The sequence below is a fragment of the Tursiops truncatus genome, chromosome X (assembly GCF_011762595.2).
Source record: "Tursiops truncatus isolate mTurTru1 chromosome X, mTurTru1.mat.Y, whole genome shotgun sequence".
NCBI lineage: Eukaryota > Metazoa > Chordata > Mammalia > Artiodactyla > Delphinidae > Tursiops > Tursiops truncatus.
This window is the reverse complement of record NC_047055.1, coordinates 95332867-95357701: the sequence shown is the minus strand read 5'-3', so window position 1 is coordinate 95357701 and position 24835 is coordinate 95332867. Positions and strand designations below refer to the sequence as shown.

The following is a 24835-nucleotide window of genomic DNA, read 5'->3' as shown; positions in this document are numbered from 1 at the left end:
TTAAGTAAATAAAGATTGTTCTTTCTAAAACCAAAATCTAATTACTATGTGAATCACCTCAGCATTTCCACTTATAGTTTTTTTTTTTTTAATTTATTTTATTTATTTATTTATTTTTGGCTGCGTTGGGTCTTCATTGGTGTGTGTGGGCATTCTCTAGTTGCTGTGCGCGGGCTTCTCATTGCAGTGGCTTCTCTTGTTGCAGAGCATGGGCTCTAGGCGCACGGGCTTCAGTAGACATGGCACACAGGCTTCAGTAGCCATGGCACACGGGCTCAGTAGTTGTGGCTCACAGGCTCTAGAGTGCAGGCTCAGTAGTTGTGGTGCACGGGCTTAGTTGCTCTGCGGCATGTGGGATCTTCCCCCACCAGGGATGGAACCTGTGTGCCCTGCATTGGCAGGCGGATTCTTAACCACTGCGCCACCAGGGAAGTCTCTCATCTATAGTTTAAATCAGGATTGTAATGATATTTGAGCCCCTCCAATAGAAACCAAGTAAGTCGTTTCTAAAGATACTGTGTAGCCCCAAATAAACATTTTTGATAAATATTGCTGACTGAATGCTGTGCCACAAACACTTTCTACTTCCAGCCAAGCAATCACCCATTTGGCACAAAATGAAATTATACGAGACATTCTGTGTCTTAAAGATGGAAAACGTTTCCCTGTCTAATATTCTTCCAGGAACAAAACGACAATTATAACCATGATAATTATGACAAAGTCGCTTATTAATGGTGTACACATGAATTTGTTTCCAAATTTCTACTAATTGTAAAACAAAGAGAAATATCGTATGATATCGCTTATATGCAGAATCTAAAAAGAAATGATACAAATGAACGTATTTACAAGACAGAAACGGTCTCACAGACTTAGAGAATGATCTTATGGTTACGGTGGATGGGGGGAGGGGGGAGGGAGGGGATAGTTAGGGAGCTTGGGATTGACATGTACACGCTGCTATATTTAAAAAGGATAACCAACAAGGACCTACTGTATTTTACAGGGAACTCTGCTCAATGTTATGTGGCAGCCTGGATGGGAGGGGAGTCTGGGGGAGAATGGATACATGTATATGTATGGCTGAGTCTCTTTGCTGTGCACCTGAAACTATCACAACATTGTTAATCGGCTATACTCCAATATAAAATAAAAAGTCAAAAAAATAATAAAGAGGCTTTTTAAAAATAAGATTGGGACAAAATGCTAACCACAACACATTCAGACATGCCAGAACCTGAAAGCTTAAGGCTGCAGGCCAGCAGACTCACTACTGCCATGTTCCCAGGTTTTAGCATCTTCCTATCTTCTCCCAACTAAATCTTCATGAGGGTGTTTCCTATAATGACGATTACATTGAGATTAAATACCACCCCCTACAATTTTAACTTGGAATATTATGATGCGATTTCTGCATTTTTGTATCACGTGACAGTGGCTCCTCCATGGCAGATGACAAAAATGCCCTTCTTCCCGATTCCATAAAAGAAAAACTGGCCATTAACCTGGGACTCTAGCAAGGCATTTAGCAAGGCCTCTCATAATATTCTGTGGTCAAGAAGAAAAATATAGGCTAGATGATTATACAATTAACATGATTCATAGCTGGCTGAAACAACATACGCCAAAAGGTGCTAATTAATTAATTAATAAAAGATGCTAATTAATGGGCTGATATCAAGCTGAAGAAGCTTTCCAAATGTTCCAAAGTACTTTGCCCTTTGCCCAGCCAGTGCTGCCTGTAAATTATCAATAACTTGGATGAATATGTAGGATAGTTATCAAATGTATGCGTAAGACTCAAACACATTAGAGCACCGAGTTAGGACCTAAAATAATGAAGTAATGGGCTAAATCTAATGAGATAAAGTTTAAGTAAGATAAATTAAAAGTTCTGTACTTTGGTCCAAAAAGATCTGCCCTGCTCAAGAAATGGAATACAGAGAACTGGACAACTACATGTAAAAGAATGAAATTAGAACATTCTCTAACACCATATACAAAAACTCAAAAGGGGTTAAAGACCTAAAAGTAAGACCAGATACTACAAAACTCCTAGAGGAAAACATAGGCAGAACACTCTATGACATAAATTGCAGCAATATCTTTTTGGATCCGTCTCCTAGAGTAATGGAAATAAAAACAAAAATAAACAAATGGGACCTAATTAAACTTAAAAGCTTTTGCACAGCAAAGGAAACGATAAACAAAGCGAAAACACAACCTATAGGATGGGAGATAATATTTGCAAACAATGTGACCGACAAGGGATTAATTTCCAAAATATACAAACAACTCATATAGCTCAATATCAAAAAAACAAACAACCCAATCAAAAAAATGGGCAGAAGATCTAAACAGACATTTCTCCAAAGAAGACATACAGATGGCTAACAGGCACATGAAAAAATGCTCAACATCGCTAATTATTAGAGAAATGCAAATCAAAACTACAATGAGGTATCAGCTCACACTGGTCAGAATGGCCATCAACAAAAAGTCTACAAATAATAAATGCTGGAGAGGATGTGGAAAACAGAAACCCTCCTACACTGTTGGTGGGAATGTAAACTGGTACAGCCACTATGGAGAACAGTATGGAGGTTCCTTAAAAAACTAAAAATAGAATTACCATATGATCCAGCAATCCCACTCCTGGACATATAAGCAGAGGAAACCATAATTTGAAAAGATACATGCACCCCAATGTTCATTGCAGCTCTATTGACAATAGCCAGGTCATGGAAGCAACCTAAACATCCGTTGGCAGATGAATGGTAAAGACGATGTGGTACATATATACGATGGAATATTACTCAGCCATTAAAAAAGAATGAAATAATGCCATTTGCAGCAACATGGATGGACCCAGAGATTATCATACTAAGTGAAGTTAGCCAGAGAAAGACAAATATCTTATGATATCGCTTATATGTGGAATCTAAAAAACAAATGATACAAATGAACTTATTTACAAAACAGAAATAGACCCACAGACATAGAAAACAAATTTATGGTTACCAAAGGGGAAAGGGGGGAGGAGGGATAAATTAGAAGTTTGGAGTTAACAGATACACACTACTATATATAAAACAGATAACCAACAAGGACCTACTGTATAGCACAGGGAACTCTACTCAATATTTTGTAATAACCTATAAGGGAAAAGAACCTGAAAAGGAACATATATACACGTATAACTGAATCACTTTGCCGTACACCTGAAACTAACACAACATTGTAAATCAACTATACTGCAATAAAAAAAAAAAAAGAACGGGATACATAGAATTTTGTTAACCAGCTACATATGGATGTAGCAGTTAAAAGAAGTCCATTTAAATAGTAGGCAGCATTGTAAGAAATAGATATTTATTGGGTAGTAGAAGGAACATTGGTTCCGGCATCAGCAAACTAGGTCAAATCCCAGTTCTGCTACTTTGGCTACTTAAACTCTGTGATCCTTACTTCCTTCTCAGGGTTGTTGTGAAGTTAAAATGTGTTAACATGTTTAAGTTCCAAGCACTTGTGTGCAATCGATATGTTCTAGAAAAGTTACCATTTACAGTAAAATAGGTGGCCACGCCACTCCATTCTGTCCTAGAAAAAATGGTGCTTGAATGAATTCCAGGTGCCACACTTACAAGCAAAGTGGAGCTACTTCCGGAGACAGTGAGCAGGATGGAGGAGCAACTCCAGAGAGACCACGAAAAACTGCTGCAGGAACTTGGAATAGCTGGCTTGAAAAATAGTGGATTGGAGACCCTATCTATTGCTATCTGACGGTGTGCTGCATGGCCTCCCAGAGGGCTCCAAGATGGGAGAACTAACCTAGAAGATGGAAATTACAAGAATGTGGGCCAGGGTGACCACTTGGTGGGGATGTTGTGAGCAATTTCAGCACAAGTGGATGGCTGGACTACATGGCCTTTAACGAGACAGTCTGATTGTCATATTTCTATGACACTTAGCATGAAGTGGTTCCTTCTAATTTCTACCTCAAAGTAATGCAGAGTCTCCACTATCTTGAGTTGGGCTGGTTTCTAGCTTTTCAAGGATACCACCCTCCCACCAGCTCTTATTTCTAAATCTCTTATTTCTCCAATGTGCCTTCTTTGACCAGTTTACTGTTGTTCTGTATTTTGTTTAGGAATTTCTGGTTACTTTAAATGCCATCTTTCCCGGAACTATCCAAAGGACACAGAAGGGGTCATTTGTGAACGCTTTTTGGGAGATGGACCAGCAAAACGTGATGTTATGGTTGCTGAAGTAAGAAGGTAAATGTGGGAATTAATCTGAACTGAGCTCCAGAGTTGGAGCTGTGGACCAAGAAGTGGGGTGGGTGCCAGACACCAGACAAAGCTTTTACTGAGAATTTAGCGTATTGGAGAGGAAGCAGAGACCAGAGGCCTGGAGCCTGCTGGCCTGCAAAAAGTACTCAAAAGTTGTTTGCTCACCAGACGACTTCTGTTTTCCAGAGGCAAAATGAGGCCTGGGCAGGTTGCTCAGCATCTCCAGCCTGTTCCGGATTGTAACTGGGAAAGCGCCTAGGGCAACCGCAGAGGCTCTTCGCCTCCGGCCGGGCCAGACCCGCCCGCTCCCCTCCCAGGTGACCCCAAGGAACCAATTTTTTTTTTCCAGGCGCAAGTGGAGGGGAAAATTGGCGGCGCTCCGGTTGCCAGAGACGCCGCCGCCACTTCGGCTCTGCTGGGGTGAAAGAGGACGCTGGGGGGAGGGGGCCGTGGCTCCTGACTGGCTGGGGCACGAAGGCTTATTTGCATAATATTCCTTGATTGGCTGAAGCCGGAGGGGCGGTGGTGGGGTGATTCCAAGGGCCTGGAGCTCTGGCTCCGGACCTTTCCGTTCAGGAGTTACCCGGGTGGGCGTGAGTTGTTCTTCCGGCCCTGCGGGAGCCGAGAAGGCCCGGTTTGGGAAGTTTTGCAAGCAGGTGCATGAGCCATCTTTTTCTTACAGTGTTTAAGAAATGTGAAAGAACAGGAGTCAAGAAGCTGGGGGATGGAGAGTGACCTCGACACCAGAAGAAGGAAGGAAACAGACCGGGGAGGAGTGGAGGCCAAAAAGAAGGCATTAGGGGCTTTCTCCCAAGCTGGGCTTTTTTTGCTGGGATCCCTTTGCTAGATCACTTGAATTTCCGTTTTCTGCGAGTCATTATCACACTTTGCTGAAACTGGGAAGAAAAGAGGCAGGATCCCGGCATTTTGTAACTCAGATTTGAATACCAAGTTTTCATCAGAGGTATACGGACTTAAAATATCCAGAGGGTCTGTCATGGGAGACAAAATACGTTTTAATTTATAGAGAATCAGTTGTTGGAAACTGGATGTGTGTGTGGTTTTTTCCGAGATTACTTCTTGCAATGTTTTTTGTATGTCATTGCACATAGGGCTTAAAATCAAGCTGGACTATTTTGTACTTGCCGGTTGCTGAAGCAATGGGGGGAGGGTCTGTGGATCATCATAGACCATTTCCACATTTTAAGGTTTCTGACTCTTCACATAAACACCTTTAGACTATGATAAGATCCTACATAAAGTACAATTTCATCTTTGTAAAGTACTTTGTATTTACATAATAATTTGTACATCTATTATCTTATTCACCACAAATCTGGCACAGCCCATGGGATAAGCTCCATTTTATTGATAAGGAAACTGGGGCTGGAAAAGTTTGCAAGTCTCCACGTGTGTAAAGAGGGGGGTGAGATTATTTTAATGCTTGAAATTTATATAATGCTTTTTTGGCTCTATATTTTCCTTTCCATTGATTCTCCCAAAGCCCCTGATAGGTTGAGCAGGTAACATGATTCCAGTTTTTCTAGATAAGAAAACAAGGGCTATGACCTAGCAGAGCTAATAAGCCCTGGGAAGGGGGCTCCCCAGGCTGAGCTCTGTCTCCATAAGTCACTGACTCCTGTCCAGCCCTTGTCACACCAAGTCACAGTTTCATTCAAAAGACAATTAGGAAGATGGTTTGCTGTAGGAAAAAATTAAATATATATTATTAAGGTGAAAGAAACAGGGAAAAAATAAACCTCTTATTATGTGCTTCTCCCTTTTGGCACTTTTTGTCCCGTGAAAAAACAGTGTACTGAAAACACCCCTGAAAGGTTTTGGAGAAAAGAGATTCAAAATTAGAAACTTGAGTCTTCTTGAATTATATGTAGGACTGTTGGAGAAGGCTGGTGTGTGAAGGACAGACATGGCATGGGGATTGAGACGGTGAAACAAAAATGAAAACAGGCTGTGGTTTGGAATCTCAAAGTGAAATTGAAGGTGCAAGGCTCTTAAAAGTTAAATCCAGCGATTTGGTACCTACTTTAGGGCCTATTAAATGACCTTGCGTTTTAAGAACTATTTTTGGAAAGGTACATTTCAAACTCCCCTCAAAAAAAAATATTGGACACCTCCCCCCTTTTCTGTTAAATGATTAAAGACACCCAACACCGGACCTACCTACTGTCACTCTGTCCTGGCCCTTTGGCAGCCAAAAGGCCACAGGGCCTGGGGCCTGGGATCTCTGAGTAGCAGGACTTGGACAAAAGTCAGGAATTTGGCTGCTTCACCGCGTTGTCACATCTGATCTCTTGGAAAAATGTGCAGATCCGATTGTGGGTCGCTCTTCATCCCTGGCAAAGTCTGTTACAGGAAATATTGGGGAAGACATCGCCAGCAGGGAGACAAAAGCCTCTGAGGTCCCCCTCCCCCAGCAGCTGGCCAAGGCCAGGGCCACAGCGGGAGCACCACGCGTCCACGTGCACCCGGCATGCCCAGTCACCCTTCTTACGTAAGAGTCTTGGGATGGAGTTGCTGCTGCTGCGGGTCCCTCTTCCCCGACGGCTATTAATAAACCGGATCGGTAGTTTCCGGGCCACTGCCAGCATAGATGCGGGGTTGGGGGCCTCACTTTACAACCTGGGCGCCAGCACTTCGGTCATCCCACCCTGGGAGCGTGAGCAAGGCGCACCCATCCCCCCGCACTCCAGCCCGCCCTCTTGCGGGACCGGACGCCGGCACCTTCTTTACCCGCACTGTGCCTGGCCCTCCCCCCAAGCTGGCCTGCTCTGCACTCGGCATGGCTGGGTGCGGCTGTTCTGTCCCTCCTCTGCCCTGCCCTGCCCTGCTACTGCGCCCTCCCTCCGCCCGGGTATCAGGCGAGAGGCGGGGCTGGCCCGGCGCGCCCCGCCCCCGCTGTAGAAAGGGCCTGGAGTGTTACTCGCGGTCATCCCCAGCTCGGGCCTTTTATCTCCGCGCTACCGGGGAGGCGGGAGGAGGAGACACGGCGAGTGGCCCTGAGCGCCGGCGACACCTTTCCGGGGCTCTATAAATTGAGCACCTGGGATGGGTAGGGGGCCGACGCCACCACCACCGCCCGCAGTCACAGTTCGGCCGCTGACCGCAGCAGCGTCCGCAGGCAGCAGCATCCAGCAGCGGGAACACTGAGCTACCCAGCAGCAGGGGATCTCGAGGCGCCGGAGGAAGTGCGTGCCCCCGCCCCACCTCTGCCCCGTCAGCGTGGGTGCTTGGACTCAGGCTTTGCGGAGGGAGACGGGAGTGGGGAGCACCCCTTCCTTTTCTCCGCGGCCCTGGGCGGGGGGCGAGGAGGTGGGACTCCTGCTGGGAGTCACCCGGGAGCCGTCCCAGACAAGCTGTAAGCAGGGAGGGAGGTGCGCGCGGGTGGGGGCGCCGGGCACCCTAGCCGCGTGAATAATCTGCTCTTTCGTCCCCGTCTCCCAACCAGGCCAGGGCTCGACCCAGAGACCACGCGCCGATATCGCGAGCTTCCGGACGCCAGAGCCAGGAGAAGTCGTGCTTCCCGCAGGGCCGGGCTTCGATCTAGACGAGAGTTGGAGAGGGCGGAGGAAGCCGGGAATCCCGCCGCACCGGCTGTAGCCAGGCCCCCGGCGCGGGCCTCAGAGAGCGCGTGAAAGGCGTACAGCCCCTCGCCCCGGCCGGCCATCCCGTGCCCCTGCGTCCCTGTGCTTCGGCGCCCGCGCGGCCACCATGATGCAGGTTTGCGACACCTACAACCAGAAGCACTCGCTCTTTAACGCCATGAATCGCTTCATCGGCGCCGTGAACAACATGGACCAGACGGTGATGGTGCCCAGCCTGCTGCGCGACGTGCCACTGGCCGAGCCCGGGCTGGACAACGGCGTCGGCGTGGAGGTAGGCGGCAGTGGCGGCTGCCTGGAGGAGCGCAAGCCCCCGGCCCCCGGCGCGGGCGGCGGCAACGGCAGCTTTTTCGCGCCCTCCCGGGACATGTACAGCCACTACGTGCTGCTCAAGTCCATCCGCAACGACATCGAGTGGGGGGTCCTGCAGCAGCCGCCGCCGGCGGCGGGGAGCGAGGAGGGGAGCGCCTGGAAGTCCAAGGACATCCTGGTGGACCTGAGCCACCTGGAGGGCGCGGACGCCGGCGAGGAGGACCTGGAACAGCAGTTCCACTACCACCTGCGCGGGCTGCACACTGTGCTCTCCAAACTCACGCGCAAAGCCAACATCCTCACTAATAGATACAAGCAGGAGATCGGCTTCAGCAATTGGGGGCACTGAGGCGGGTTGCCCGCGGCTGCCCAGCACCCTTCCCGGCCCCATCTCTCACCCTCTCTTTCCTCAAAGCTATTTTCTTTCTGGCTCTAGGGCACGATGGGCAAACTGCAAAGTTGGGGGGCTGCGTACGTGCAGGGGACGCGGCAGGGCTGCATGGAGGAGGGGGCTTCTTTGGGGAGAGGAGAGGAAAGCGGTGGCAGAAGAGGTGGGGTAGTGCTCAAGGATTTCCCTCTCTCCCGCGGGGGTGGGGAGGGGGAATGAGGGGGCTGTGTTCTACTTTGGTGGGAATAGGACTGAGTTGACGCCCTGCATTCAGTCTGTGCTTTTCCTGGAGTTTCTTTTCTGTTCTTTCCGGAGGAGAAGGGCCGAGAAAGAGCCATTCCAGGGCGCGGCGCTGGGTTGCCACATTTGGGAGCGCCGCCTGGAGTTGGGCGCTAGGGAAGGCGGGGCGGGCGCACAGCCTCCCGCCGCCCTGCCGTTGGGCTGGTGGAGGCCGCAGCGCTGCTAGGGTTGCATCAGTTTTCCTGTTTGCACTATTTCTTTTTGTAACCGTGGCCCCGTCTTAAGTATTTCCAATCTCCTCGCTCTGAAACTTCGGCGATTCCATTGTGGTAAGCGCACAAACAGCACTGTCTGTCGGTAACCGGTACTACTTTATTAATGATTTTCTGTTACACTGTAGGGTTGTCCTGTGGTACCCCTATCCCATCCTTTTCACGCCACCCCCTCAAAGTGTGTAAGCTGGCACTGTGCCAGCTCGTACGAAGCGTGCCACTCAGTGAAAGTAATGTTATTATGAGAAAGCGGACTTACCCGAAATGGAACCAACTGACATTCTATCCGTGTTGTACATAGAATGATGAAGGGTTCCACTGTTGTTATGTGTCTTAAATTTATTTAAAACTTTTTTAATCCAGATGTAGACTATATTCTAAAAAATAAAAAAAAGCAAATGTGTTAACGAAATTTGACAAAAGTTTGTTGCTTTCTAATCCACCAATGGATGGCTTAGTAGTTAAATAAAATACAGTTAATTGATTTTTTTTTTAGCAAAAACCAATTTTATTTTTCTCTGGTATTTCAAAGTGGTAGATAATCATCTCCGTAAGTGTTCAGTTTTGTTTGGGAAGAAGCTACCAAGCTTTTTATTTCTAATTCAGTACCGAGGTAAGCACATAACATCTCAACAAAAAGTTCATAAATATTCAAAGAATTTGGGAAGGTACATATATTACAGTTTTCAACCAACTTGACTAGCTTATTGGAGTGCTTAGTGAACATTTTGAATCTTTTAAGGGGCTCAAGCACGACCTATGCATTTTGAGGCCTAGAAACTTATTTTAAAGGCAGAAATTTCACTTGGCTACTGAGAAGTAAAGAGTCGGAAGAAAAACACCAGCTAACACTAGTGCACGCATCTTGCAGGTCTTTATTTACAAGTCTTTTGCGTTAATCTTAGGAGAGACTTAAATGTGTTATAACATGTGCTGTGGCCTCTTTGACTAGTTCCCAGTGAAGTGCTAAGCTTTGTTAAGCAGTGTCCAGCAATGCTTCCAGTTTTCCAGGGAGCCAGTCTGCCGCTGTGGACAGCAGATCTGAGCATGGCTGCAGTAGGGCCCTTTGGAACACTTCCTTAGATGCCATTATGATGCTTTCCTGGGAGGGTGGGACAGGTGAAACGCAATGCTCTGTATTTTCTCTATTTTGTGATTCGTTTAGGGGGGATAAGTGTTGGATCGACTTCAGTTTTCGATCTTGAAGTCATGAGACATTCTCTAAGCTCATAGAGCTTGAATTTAAAATACATATAACTTTGCAGTTTAAAAAAAAAGGCAAGAAGTTTTTTTGTGCTGTGGGCAGCTCAAACCTATTATCAGCTTTTAGCAGCAGTGAAAAAATGGGGAAGTGTTAAGGCTGGTGCCTGTGCTCCCAGACAAAGTTAATAGTTAATATATAAAGATAAGCTAGGCAGCGCCAGAAGTAAGGTGTATGGCCTCTTGCCCTGTATCCCCTTGAAAATCCCAAAGTGCAAGCAAAAAATACAAAGGAAGGAAACTACAGAAGCCACATGGTAGAAACGCCAAGACTTGGAGCCAGAAAGTTGTGTGTTCAAGTCCTCTTGTTATTACATATTAACTGTGAGAATTTAACTCCAAGCTTGTTGCCACATTTGAAATTAGGCATAATAATAACTACAAGGCTTACTTTGTGGAGATGCAGTGAGTGAAAGGAGATGGTATATAGAATGTCTGATGCTTAGAAGTTTCTTTAGGTGCTACTGAAGGGCACTGCAGGTTCTCTCCAGCTCTCTGAACGTGGCTTGTATCTTTATCTCCCTCCTTGCCTTTCTCCAGGAATATATGAAGTTTAGGACAATATGTTCACTTTAAAAGCATAATTTCAATTACATACATGAAACCACAGGTAAACTATTTCCTTTCTCAAAGTCTCAGGGAAGAAGCTGAATTAAAATCAAATAGTCATAGTTTGGGCAAGCGATAGCAAGAGTTTTATGACATGTTAACACGATGTTTTCAGAACATTCTTGTATATAGAATACAGAAAGGTAGATGTTGATAGCAAAACCAAACTGTAAATAAAGCTATTAACTTTATTTTTTGAAAATATTCATGTGAGAGTATTTTTATATATAAATAGTGATTCTGACCTAGGAGTAGTGATGATCACTGTTAAAAGAGGATTGGATTTTTTCATGAACCAGTAGCGTTTCCCAGGCCCAGTAAGTGTTATTCCACTGATATAACTATTTTATTCAAGTTCAGTTTATGCAATGATACAAAGTCAGATCCCTGACCAGATTTACCTGTTAAAACTTCTCAAGCCATTTAAAACTTTGCAACTTCTGAGGTAAAGTGATAAGTGACTTCATATTTTTAGGTCTTTCCTGAGGAAGCTCAAAGTACTTCATAGATTTTAAAAGTTGCAAAATTGTGTGGACCCTCCTTCAAAGAGCTCTCAGGGATCATGGTTTTCTGCAAGTGCCCATCTCCGTGGCAATTTGGGACGAAAGGGAAGGCAGGGATAGATGAGCTGGGCAAAGAGGAACAGCTTAGATTGGAGTTGATTACCCTCCAGATATTTACATTTGATAAGAATTTTCTACATCAAAACCTCACACCAGAGCCTTTGAGAAGGCCTGCGTTTGCCTCTAAAAACAGCTTTCTGCTTTGCGCACATGGGGCTTTTCGTGTTTTACATTTACACAGTGTTCCTTAGTGGTCTAGCCTGATTTACTCTTGCTCTGAACCTGAACCCATTGTTAGCATGTCACAGCTGCTGGGATTATCCTTCTCTGGACCAACTTGAAAACTAGTCTACTCTTAACAATGTTTTTAAAAAATGAAAGTTATTGTCATTTGCGTATGCCTCCTCGCTTTTAATTGCTGAACAAAAATCATTTGGGAGGCTCGTCTTCTCCACCCGCCTCCCCGCTCACGCCTTCTCCCCTTACTCCTGTGGTTCTCAGATGTTTCCAAATTGGATACAGTTCTGGTGGACTGAGGGCTCAAAGTTCATATACCTTTTTTCTTTTTCAAAGGTAATTATCTTTTTATGGGGCATCTAGTACATTTATACCAATCATCACATCCTTGGGTGATTTATTTGGAAGAGTTTTGAACAAAATAATGACAGAAAGAATGTTTTCTTTAAAATTCTAGAGGTAATTTTTACTCTCAACAGATAAAAAATTCGGAATCAGAAGCTTATGGAAAATTTAAACATGTGGACTATTGGATTGGTCTCAAAAATTAATATTATTAATCGTTTTAAAATTTCAAACTTTATGTAGTTTCTGATCAAGGCTAAGTGGCTTTAATTAGCAAGATAATTTAAGCTTAAAATTATTTTTTAAACTTTTTTTTCTTTCAAGGCCATGTTTCATTTTTTTTAAAATAACTCAAGAAAATTTAAAGGTTGTCCTTGAGTTACTCTAAATATTAGGTCTCCAGTTAGTTCATCTGAAACTATGGGGAACTTTCTGATAAGTGGTGGAGATAATGATAGTCTATGACCAATATAACTATTTCAGTATCTGGAAGTCAGTACTGTCCTTTGCCTCATGCAACCAGGGCTCCTTCTCTGGGATCCCCACTTTAGAGGGCCTCCACACTGACTCTTTGTAAGGCCTTGCAATTCCCCATGGGCAAGGAATCTTCAGAGCCAAGGGAATGCCCAGAGCTTGTGCCCTTCCTTCTAGACCACACTTGGGTTCCTGGCTCCCCAGAGTTCCCTGTCCAGATGGCCCCGAGCCCATTCCAGGGATTTCATAGGCATTTGCCCTGAGTTTATCCTCCCGATAGTGGACAGGCTTGCTTGGTGGACAAGGCTTAGCCATGCAAACTGGGCTGTCCAAGGATGGAACTTGGGTGGAAAGATAAGGGGGTAGAATGTAGGCTGGAGGTTCCCGTTCGTCCTCTTGTCTTGGCCTCCCTGGGTTTCAGGGTGAACAAACGTTTTGAAAGCCTGCAGAAAGGAAATAGGAGGGGAAGGCAGCTCAAGCTTTAAGGCCTCTTCCATTATTGACAAACGAGGATTCTATGGTTTTTCTCACTATTTCCCACATCCCTCATGAGTCTCCTTGTGCCATTGATAGAATGTTATTTAATTAATGAAATGTTGGTTAAGGAAAAGGAAAACCACATCTGTATACAGGCCTTTTCCAGCTGCTTGCTATTCAGTGCTGGAAAGGTGGTGATTATGGTAAAGACCTAAATGGATACATCTTCCATAAAACCATGAAGATTTCGCCTCCTCAAATGTTCTTTCATCTTGTTTTTATTATTATTATTGAGTTAGCTGTTTTCTTTTTGGCGTCAAAAGTCTTGGTCAGGTTAAAGCAGAAAACTAATAGTTGTGCATCTGTCTAAACAAAGCCTGCTAAAACCACAACTATGTCATCGGCCCTTCCTGTTTTGGCGTTCTCTATTTTTAAGAGGAAAATTTTTGTATCTTCCCATTCTTTTTCTTATATTTTATTACTTCTTTGTCTATTGTTTCAGAACGCTTTGCCTAGCAGTTTTAAAAATATATCTGCCGGTGTGTCCAACTTCAATAATCCCAAACTGGTAAGAATTTTGACTGGAGAAAGTTCTTATCATTTAGTTAAGAACAGAGTTATAGAAGGTCACTTTCTGACTTTGAACTGTCTAGAGAAAGTGCCTTCAAACCCAGTAGACAAGGAGACTGGGAAAATACTAGCAAAACATAGAGCCCAGCTCTTTATTTTAGTGAGGAAATAAACAATGTTGGAGGTGGGGCGTTTTCTCAAATCCATTTTACTTTTGAATCCCAATCTTACTAGTGTTGATATGTGCACTTTTATCAACAAGCATTCAGTTAACAGGATGAAACTGAACGTGATTCATTTGATGTTTTCAAAGGTAGAAACTAACTTTGTAGTTTTTTTTTTTTTCCTTTTGAATACCACACTGCTGAGGTAAAGAAGGTTGTAGCTTGTGGGTGAGCTCAATAGGGCCAGTTAAAACCTGACTACTCTTCCGCCATGTTGAAATACCTGACAGGACTTTCTGTGTCCTTGGATAATGGCATTTTTTTCTACTTAGCATACATCTAATTGAGGAGATTTCCTGTTTGGTAGTCAAGGAAAGATGAAAACAAAAGTACCACATTGTTAATTCTGACAGAGGTATTTAAGTTTTTCTAGTTGTTCACAATGTGATGCGATTTGAAGCCCTGTTCTTTGTTTTTGTTTTTAATGAAACATATACATTGTGAAAGAACATGCATATGTTCCCTAGCAGCCAAACTATGTGTAGAATGCAAGGAGTGTAGTTAGTGTACATTGGTCATTCAAAACAAGGTGTAGTATTTTGTGGCATCTGATGGACATTGCAGCTTGTAACTCATGGATGCTTTGGGGGTATAATTCATTTCTGTTGTGGTAAATACTTGTTGACAGTGCTTTCATCGCTTAAATGTTTGAGGGGAAAGTGCCAGAAACTTAGATGTTTAACCCAGCTATTGGGGCGTAGGGGGAATCTCAGAAACCAGCAGCCCTTTCCCTTTAGTGGGTTGGGGAGCAGAGGAAAAGGCCTGATACCTGCAGCCAGTTTGGCCCCAAGTGGAAAAGCCCAGCCACGCCTGCCTTTCCAAATTTACCAGATGTCACTCCACCATTCCTGGGTCAATGTGATATGGGAAGTGATGGAGAAGTGCAAGGTATCTCTCAGGACCCTCCCCACCATTGGAAACCTGAGGAGTGGGGAGGGAATCATTTCTCTTCTGATAGTAGGTTGTGGTATATTTTCCTCTCCCTAGACAGGCAGCAAATGTTAGGTTGAAGCATATGAAATTGCCATTTTTGTCAGTCCAAAGTGGTTGAATAATCCCTGATTCCAGCAATTAGATGTCCCTTTGTGGACATGCTATAGTCTTCTTACATCACCTCATGAAACTGTTGTTTTCCAACTCAGGGTTGACCTGATTTTGAGATAGAAGGAGTGAGGGACAAAAAAAAGACCAAGGTGGGCAACTATATAAGGGAGACACATACAATGGAAGAAAGAGGAGACTTAAAATGCAGAGAAGAAATGGGAAAGTGGCAGAGACGTTGTGGCCAATTGTATTTTCTCAAAGAGATTGCAAGGTTATTTCTGGCCCTAAATGCTCTTCCATCAAGAGGTAGAATCTCTTGTCTCCTCACCTTGAATTTAGGTGGGGCTTTGTTGCTGCCTTGACAAAATCAATGTGACCATCACTTCCAAGGCCAGACCATAAAGGGTGATACATCTTCCTCTTGTATGAGATCCATGGCTGTCTCTTAAGAGATACTCATCCTTGGAACCCAGCTGCAATGCTATGAGGAAGCCCAGGCCACATGGAGAGGTCACGTGTAGGTGTTCCTGCTGACAGCCTCACTGAGGTCCCAGCCACCAGCCAGCATCAAACTGCCAAACACGTGAGCAAGCCTTCAATTGATTCTAGCCCCCAGCCTTGGAGCTACTCTAGCTGATGCCAAGTGGAGCAGGGACAAGCTGTCCCCATCAAGCACTACCCAAATTTTAGACTTGTGTGCAAAATATTTTCATTCTTTTAAGCCACTAAGTGGTTTGTTACACAGCATTAGATAATTGGAACAGAGACCTTTTTCCAAATTTCAGGAGATTGTAGAAATAAGTGAAAGCAATTGAAAGTAGAATGTAATCTATGAAACACGGTCTATTTTATCGCCTGTACCTGAGTAACAGCTTAAAATAAATCCAGAACCTTTGGAAACATTCATCTGATGGCTGATGTAGAGAATGGAAGGATTAGAAGTGATGGATGATGAGAGAGATGTTATAAGTAACATTTTACAGTTCTGTTAAAGCTCGACATGGTAGGCAGAATAATGGTCCCCCAAAGATGTCTGTGTCCTAATCCTTGGAACCTGTGAATATATCGCTTACGTGGCAAGGGGCGATTAAGGTTGGCTGCAGCTGGAATTAAGGTTGCTAATCACCTGACCTTCAGATGGAGAAATTATCCTTGATTATCCAGATGGGCCCAATGTAATCACAAGAGTCTTTCAAAATGGAAGGAGAAGGCAGAAGAGCCAGAGTCAGAGTGATGCAGCATGACAAGGATTTGACTTGCCCTCGATGGCTTTGAAGATGGAGAAAAGCACCGTAGCCAAAAGATGTAGGCAGACCCTATAAGCTGGAAAAGGCAGGGCAACAGATTCTCCCTAAAGCTTCCAGAAGGAATAGAGCCCTGCCAACACCTTGATTTTAGCCCAGTGAGACCCATCATAGACTTCTGACTTCCAGAACTGTAAGAGAATAAGTTTGCATTGTTGTAAGTCACCAAGTTTGTTGGAATTTGTTACGGAAGCAATAGGACACTAAAACACTCTGCCTCTAGCCTGTGGCACTTAATCCATTCGTTGCTTTTGGGCTGGCTAAAATAGAGAATTTCAAACACAGCCACTTGTTGAAAACAGGACTGAATGGTACTTTTAGTCTTCTTTTGTGAAAGAGACTTTATTTTTCTTTTAAGCTCTAATCTTGTTGACAGTAGCCCTGCATAAACAGACACTACTTATGGGGCTGCCACTGTAGCACTGAGAGGGCTTGATTCGAATATAGCGGCATTATTTATTACATATTTTGTCGTTAAGATCTTAGATCCACTCTCTAATTTTTTTTTTAATTCTCACTTCTTTCCCTTCTGAAGATATTTTTGGATCTTTATGTGTAGCATTTATTTCTGCAGCCCCCATCTCATTATTATTTTCTTTTTTATTGACATATTACATGCAATAAAATGTATAGATCTTAAGTGTATATAGTTTGTTAAGTTTTGGCAAATGCATACACCCATGTAACTGACACCTCGATAAAGGTACAGACCACTCTCATCACCCTAAGAAATTTCCTTATATTCCTTTCTGATCATCTCTCCCCCCCCGCCCCAGGCAACCACTATTCTGATTTCTATCCCCATATATTAGTTTTGCCTGTTACTGATCTTCATATAAATTGAATCATACAGTAGGTACTCTAGGGTCTGGCTTTTTTCACCCAACATATTTTTGAGGTTCACCCATACTTTTGCCTAAGTTAGTAGTTCATTCCTTTTTATTGCTGAGCAGTATTACATTTTATAAATTTTCACAATTTATCTATTTTCCTCTTGATGGACATTTAGGTTGTTTCATTTTTTAACTTATTTCTTTTAGCTTTTATGAATAAATCTATAAATAACATTCTAGTTCAAGTCTTTTTTTTTTGGATAAATACATAGGGGTGGAATTGCTAGTTCATAAGATAGGTATATATTTAACTTTATAAGAAACTGCTAAAGAGTTTTCCACAGTGGTTATACCATACACCCTCTCACCAGTAATCTATGAGAGATACAATTATGCGGCCCCTTCTGATTAGTGATGTCTTCACCACTGGGACCTGGTACTCCTAGCTCTCATTGAATGGTGATCAGTTAGTGCTGGGATGGAGCGTAAAAGCTTTTCAATGGAGAAACACATTAGATGTTGCCTTGGTGAACATGAGAGACGTTAAGAGAGGTGGTTGTGGTGAGGTGAGGTAGAAGGCAAGGTGGTACCCAGTGGTGAAAGAAAACCAGGATTTAGAGTCAAAGAATCTCTGTTTAGCCCCCGTTCTGCCAGTTCATTCTGTGTGTCCTGGGGAAGTTAACTGTTTGGATTTTCAGTTTTCTCTTTTGCAAAATGGAGATACCAGCTCACAGGCTTCATAGCAATAGCAGTGAACTACCATTCAGTGTACACTTATTGTGTATACTTCTGTCTTATTATGAAGGAAGTCATTATTACTGTAAGTGTGGCAAACTTCCTGCGTTATCTCAGTTTCTACTCACAAGGACTCTATGCGGTACGTATTAATATTATTCTCATTTTACAGATGAGTAAATTGTGTCAAAGACTGCTTATTGTTTCCCATTATCTGTTCTCTCCTTATTCCTCCAGCTTTAGCTGGGAACTGGATCGCCTCAGATAAAAGCTATAATTCTCAGCTTCCCTTACAGCTAGGAGTGACCACGTGACAAGGCTGTAGCCAACGAGCTGAAAGCAGGAGTTCCACATCTGACTTCCAAAAGGTGTCTTTAGAGGATAGAAGAGTACCTTTGTTCCTTTCTCCTTCTTGTTGAATGGAATGACATGGGACGGCTGGAGCTCCAGCAGCCATCTTAGCTAATAAGGTAGCAGCAACATGTTCAGAACAACAAAACAACAGGAGAGAAGGAACCTGGGTTTCTGATTTTCATGGATAGCCTACCTCTGAACTTTGCTTTCAAAAGCCAGAAATAAACTGCTATCTTGTTTAAGCCACTGCCATGTCTATTGCTCATGGCCAAATCTAATCCTAATACTGAAAGGGCTTAAAGAAGTTGTTATAAGGAAAACCGAACCTTCAAGATATTACAAAGATTAAATTATAATTTGTAAAATCTTGAAGTAAGTGTTTGCTAGTTGTTAATTAAATATGAGGGCCAGGGAAAGGAGAAAAAGGAAACCCTTGGGGAAGGAGCTCCTTCTCTCACCTGATTTATTCATTTAGGCTTCATAAGACAGTAGAGCCAAGTTCTGGATTATTCTGACTATTTAATCTGTGAGTATTCCAGGCCTCTTTTTCTTTCTTCTCTTTTTTCTTCCTTTATTTATTTCACTGCTTATTAGTATATACACTGATGAGAATTTACCCTAGAAAAGCTTTAGAATCTTGTTAATAACTCTCACAAAGAGCATAAACTCAACCTTAACGCAACCATTCCAGAATTGGGACTGACAGGGAGTGAGAAGGCGGCTAAAGCAACTGGAATGGTTCCCAGCCCCACCCCTCCCCAGTGCAATGCTGGAAGGCAGAATAAACAGGAAGTGGGGTGCGAGGGGAGGGGTGGCTGGGAGAGAGGCTCCAAAAAGCTCTGCACCTGCTCAACACAAACTCAGAAGGAACAATGTTCTAAGACAAAAGGTCCAATCTCTTCCTTCCTCCCTCCCTCTTTCTTTCCTTCTGTGTTCAGGTGTACTGGAATCAAATGCAAGAGCTCAGATGTGGTTCCAGGAATTTTCTAGCAGGGAACACCAAACGTAGGCAAACAATCTAGCAACACCATGAAAGACACAATGGAGTTATGCAGGGCTCTGGGAACATGCAGGAGGAAGCCTGCATGGAAGCACTGCTTCATTCAGTAAATATTTGTTGGGAGGCTACTTACTATGCGCCAGACCTTGGGTATGTGCTGGTGGTGAAATGGTGAAAATGGGGCTGGCAAGGATTATCTGGGACTATGTCTGAGAACCTGGGAGCAAGGATGGATAGAGGGTGAGCGACGAGGATGACACATAAACAGAAGCAACGTTATGAAGAGGCTTTTAAAAACATGCTAAGGATCTGCCTCCTGATGTGATACACTGAGAAGGACACATCACTTCTGTGCTCATCCTGCCCCACAGGCACAACCTAAATCTAACCATGAGGAAACATCAGACAAATCCAAACTGAGGGGCATTCTACGAAATAGCTGCTTTATACTCTTCAAAAGTGTCCACGTCATAAAAGGCAAAGGCTGAGGAACTGTTCCAGAATAAAAGAGCCCAAAGATACAGGAAAACTGAATGCCACGTGTGACCCTGGATTAGCTCCTGGACCAGTAGTGTCAACAACATCTATATCTATATCTGTATCTCTTTTGCTACAACGGACACAGTTCGTTCAACTGGAAAAAAATCTGAAGTCTGTATATTACATAATTGTATTGTAACAATGTACATTTTCTGGTTATAATAATTGTGTTGCAGTTATATAAGTGATTGTTCTCATTCCTAGGAAACTATACATTGAAGTATTTAGGGGTAAAAGAGTATTATGTTTACAATGCATTCTCATATTATATATATATATATATATTACTACTATAGCTCGCTCTCTCTCTCTATATATATAGAGAGAGTAGTAAAATGGTATATCTGGGTGAGGGGTATATGGAAAGTTTTCGTACTATTCTGCCAACTTTTCTGTGAGTCAGAAATTATTTTAAAACAAAAAGTTAAAGAAAAATACACTTAGCACTTTGGGCTATATCCAAGGACGACAAGAAACGGTGGCCGTCGGAGGGATTGGTGCTTTCAAGTGCAGTGCAGTGAATGGCGCAATCTGCAGTGGACTCATCGCCAGTTCAGAGGCTCTTGTGAAAATGCAGATGAGCGATGATGGTGGCCTTGAATAAAGTGATGGCAATGGATGAGAGAAGTGGATGGATAAATGGAATATCTAGGAAGTAGAAATCAGAGGACATGATGGGATGTTACGGAGGGAGAGGGAGGAATCAGGGTGACCTCTGGGACTCTTCCTGGAGTCATTGAGTAGGTCTTCGTTGAGTTTGTGAGCTAAGCACCAGAAGCAAAGGAGCAGATTTTAGGGGGAGGATGATTTTAGTTACCTTACCAGTGAGCCAGCTCTAGCTACAACCTTCCTCATGAAGTTGATGGCAACTCCACCCTTCCAGTTGCTGAGGCCCCAAATTCTGGAGATACTCTTGACTTTTCTCTTTCTCTCATATCAGGAAATCTTGTTGGCTCTGTCTTCATAAAATACCAGATATCTAACCACTTCTCACCACCTGTACTGATACTGTGCTGGTTCAAGCCACCATGATATCCCATCTGGATTATTTCATAGCTTCTTAACAGGTTTCTCTGCCTCTGCACATTTTTATGTACAATAACCAGATGGATATTGTTGAAACAGAGGTCCTATCATGTTACTTCTCTGATCCAAACTCTGCAATAACTCCTAGCATCTCTCCGTGTAATAGGCAGTGTCCTTCCGAGGGCCTTTAAGACTACATGGAGTGGCTTCCAGTACCACTCTGATCTCATCTTCCACTCTCCCCCTTGTTCACTCTGTTCCAGCCACACCAACCACTTCGATTCTCCTTAAACTTGCAAGATGCACTCCAGCCTTGGGGCCCTTGCTCTTACTGTCCTCTCTTCTGGAACACTCTTTCCTCAGATATCAGTATAACAGAAAACTCTGAAATTACAAGGACTTAGAATCGTTTCTCTCTGCATAAAGGCAATATAAAGGCAAGGTGTCCAGGGATGCTACTGTGACCCCATGGTGTGTCATCAGGCTCCAGGCTCAGAAATTTATGCTTCCACAGCTTCAGCATCCTTCCTTAAGGATACTCCATGGCACAAGGTAGATGGCTGGAGCCCCGGATATCATGTTCATATTTTACACTGTCAGCAGGAGGGTAGGCAGAAAGAAACTCTCAACCAAGTCAGTTCCATTATAAGCAGCGATCCTAGCCCTTCCACAAATAATTCTGTGTAGAGTTCTTTGGTTACATCTTACAACTTGCAATTTGAAAGCCTTTGGAAGGACTATGGCTTTTACATTGAGAGACCATACTTAGTTGCTAAGAATGCTGAAAAATACAGTTGTTTATTTCAGGTGGCAACGTGCCCAGCTAAAAATTAGACTCCTGTTCCTAAGGAGAAAGGGGAGAATGGATATTGGCATAGGTAGCTAGCAGGCTTTGCCGCGGATATCTTGTTTCTAATGTTGATGACTTCACCACTACCCTATCCTCTGCCAGCACAGCCACAGGGCCTGATGCCATGTTGCCCATCTTCATTGTGGGTGGGCAGTGGGGAGCCTGGGTTTCGAGCCACACTGGTGAGGTAGTAAGAAGGACAGATGGGCTGAGAGAGAGGGTGTGGAAGCCCTGGACATGTAGGAAGGGCGAGGGGAAATACATGCAGGAATCAGAGCTCTGGTCTTTGATGAATCTAAGACTAAATTGAGGTTTGAGTCTTACTATTGATGTTTATCCTGTCTCTTTCCACTGTAATCATTCACACTCAGGGTGGTCTGTGTGGGATCTGGCGTAAGACATAGGTGTTCTGCTGTGTATGAAATGTGTCTGTGTTCAGAGTTTCTCATATTTCCCATTCTTTTTGCATTTTCATTTCAGTCTAGGATATTGGTAATGCTTTTTGGCCACATGTGCTATTATCTAGTGCAACTTGTAAGAAGAGACCCAAGTGTGAGTGAAGCTTTGCTACAAAGAGATAGAAAGGACTAAATGTTACCATAAATTATAATAATATATTTTCTGATGTGTAAACTTCTTGGTGAAAGGAATGTGTAGATAAATTTATCTCTTTTAATAAACTAGCAGAACTGAGGGGTTGTGGAAGTTAAAAAAAATAAACACCAAGAGATCATTTCTTAGAATTTGACATGTTCACAAATACCTTTTAAAATCAAGGCAGGCAGTATAAGTATACATCTTAGACTAGTATATCCCATAGAAAAAAGTCTTTAGGGATAACCAATATTCTCCAACCATTGGGTATCTCTGCGGGAGTGATAGGAGGAATTTTAGTTTTATTATCTCCTTTTAAAATGATCAATTTGTATTATTTTTTTAATGTGTACAAAACCCCTGAAACCCAAGGCAGGACAAATAACCAAGCGGTCCCTGGACTGACTCTCTTCAAAAGCCCAGGGCACAATAATCAGACCATAGCCAACACAAATGATTTGTTCTAAAATGTCCAACTCGTATCAAGATTGACCAATCTTCTTTGGGGGAAGATTGGGGAAAGAATAGGGATCTTTTAGGTGTGGAACACTGGGAAATGGAGATGGTTCCAAACTTTTATGCCAACAGTGATATGGACTTTTGGCAAAACATTTCAATGTATGTTGCATAGATAGCAAAAGAGGAAGGTGTAAGATGGGGGCTTGGATACTGAACCGTGGAGAAATGGAGACACAGAAGATGAGCTAGCATGACTGGCATGGAAGGCAGTTCTGCTGATAGCAAGGAGACCACGAGGAAGCCCGGCAGAGCTGGGCAGGACACTCCTGCTGCTGAGGAAAGAGGGGGAGTCCCTCAGCAAGAGGGCGAGTCCACATGCAAGGTTAGAGCCAAGTCTATGAGAAGAGAGGACAGGAGTCTATCTCAACATGTTTCCTCTGGAAGATGCCTCTCAGAAAGGTAGAAATAAACATCTTGCTATCTAGGATCCAACACATTCCCACCTCAGCAAGCTAATTCCTTCCCCAAAGATGTCTTTGTAAATCTGTAGAAACAGCCTAATTCTCTAATATGATGCCTGGTAGGAGTTCTAGCCTTGTCTCCGTAAAGGTCAATTTCTTACTAGCAATTCGTCTCTCATGGAAACACACTATTATCCAAAGTGGGTTACAGAGATCTGATGATTATTGCAAGGTAAAAATATTGTCTACATTTGTTCATTTAAACATCCTGTCCAAAGAAACCATTTCTTCTTTCAGCTGAGAAAACAATCTAATCTAAAAAGTGTAAGTTCTTATTGTGGTAGAAATTCCCTTTTCGAGGTGAGCCTATGACTCTATGCAGTCATGGACACGATGTCCTGACACTTCATGGCATCATGACCAGCACTGTCATATCAGAAAGAAGCCCTGTGGGTAAATTTTACTTCTGGACTCAGGTGATAATGTTACCTTTATGGCAATGGCAGGGCAATTTTTTTTTTTTGTCATTTTAACAATATAATTATCTCTACTCATTCTGAACATCATGGTTTTCAGACTATGGTTCATTCACATAGGCTTACAGCCATTATGTTTGGATTTTCTTTAACTTAAAAGGATAGTGTCTTGTTTGTAAACCATGCAAATTAAAATGCAGAAAGACAAGCCACTGTGATATTCGAATCTGATATTTTAATCACTTAAGTCAAAGAAGTCAAGGTTCTATTTTCATGGCGAATATAATTTGCAGATGACCTTACTGTATATTTGTACTTGTCCCTCAGGTGAATTAGGGGTCTTAAAAAAAATCTTCACACCAGGAGAGTTCCTATGGTTCATACTATTAGGCTAACATCAGAACTGTCCACTCTATTAGGTTTTTCCCCGGTTGAAAAGCAGATGATTTTATGACCTTGAGATGATCACCTGAATAAGGGATGTACCTCGCTGAGGGCTATTGTGTGGGAAAGGAGGTGTCAAATACTGAAAACTCAGATATAAAAAGAGTAATGTGATGCATGGAAAAGTTGTCAAAATGGTAATCCTGACTGACTATATGAAAGGGAAACACCCAAGAGGTGACCTCATTTAACCCTTAGGAACAGAAGTCATGCACTCTGACAACAGTTGTACCCCTCTCAGCTTCTCATGATGGTTTCAGATTAAGGTGGCATACATTCCCTTCAAAGTTAACTCCATTTGTACATACTTTCTTCCCAAAGCAATTTCTTTCCATTTAAATAAGCCAGACAGCCTTTAAAATATCTCCCATGAGAATTAACTTGCATAAGATATTTAACCACTTAGTAAACATCAAAGTGTCATATGAATGCTTAACCTTACAACAAGGAGACATAAATCTACCCCAAAATAAAGATGTAAAAGGTAATGCTAAATTTTCATCAGACTGTAACTGAAAAAATTGATGAAGACATTTTAGTATTCTAATTCTTGTAAGGAGGATAGTAACTCCACACAAGAAAAGAATTTAGCAAATGCTTCTAATCTAAGGTCCCCCACCCCCCATCTCCAGGATTATTTTGAAGGGAGTTAAAACACTCGGATGAAAAGGTTGCTTATACAAATACATGTAGTCTATTATTTATGTGTGTATTGAAAATCAGACAATGGAATTCATAAAAGGTTAGAGCTGAAATGAACCTTAGGGATCATCTAGTATATTTTCCATTGTCTGCAACAGAGGCAAGACTAGAGTTTAGGTCTCTCAAC

The 24835-nt window shown here is 43.0% G+C and overlaps 1 protein-coding gene across 2 annotated transcripts; it reads left to right on the top strand.

Moving 5' to 3' along the window:
- Positions 1 to 7242: 7242 nt before the first annotated feature.
- On the top strand, positions 7243 to 9539 carry MID1IP1 (MID1 interacting protein 1). 2 transcript variants are annotated; one of them, XM_004331144.4, is made up of 2 exons: positions 7243 to 7501; positions 7762 to 9539. In XM_004331144.4, the coding sequence occupies exon 2, from the start codon at positions 8025 to 8027 to the stop codon at positions 8574 to 8576; it is 552 nt and encodes a 183-aa protein (XP_004331192.1). In that variant the 5' UTR covers positions 7243 to 7501; positions 7762 to 8024; the 3' UTR covers positions 8577 to 9539. The 2 variants fall into 2 exon arrangements, with proteins under 2 accessions (XP_004331192.1, XP_019799187.1); XM_019943628.3 differs by lacking the exon at positions 7243 to 7501 and adding an exon at positions 7510 to 7671.
- Positions 9540 to 24835: the final 15296 nt, after the last annotated feature.

Excerpts from the sequence above, each read along its gene's own strand:
- MID1IP1 (XM_004331144.4), top strand. The coding sequence starts at position 8,025 with ATGATGCAGGTTTGCGACACCTACAACCAGAAGCACTCGCTCTTTAAC.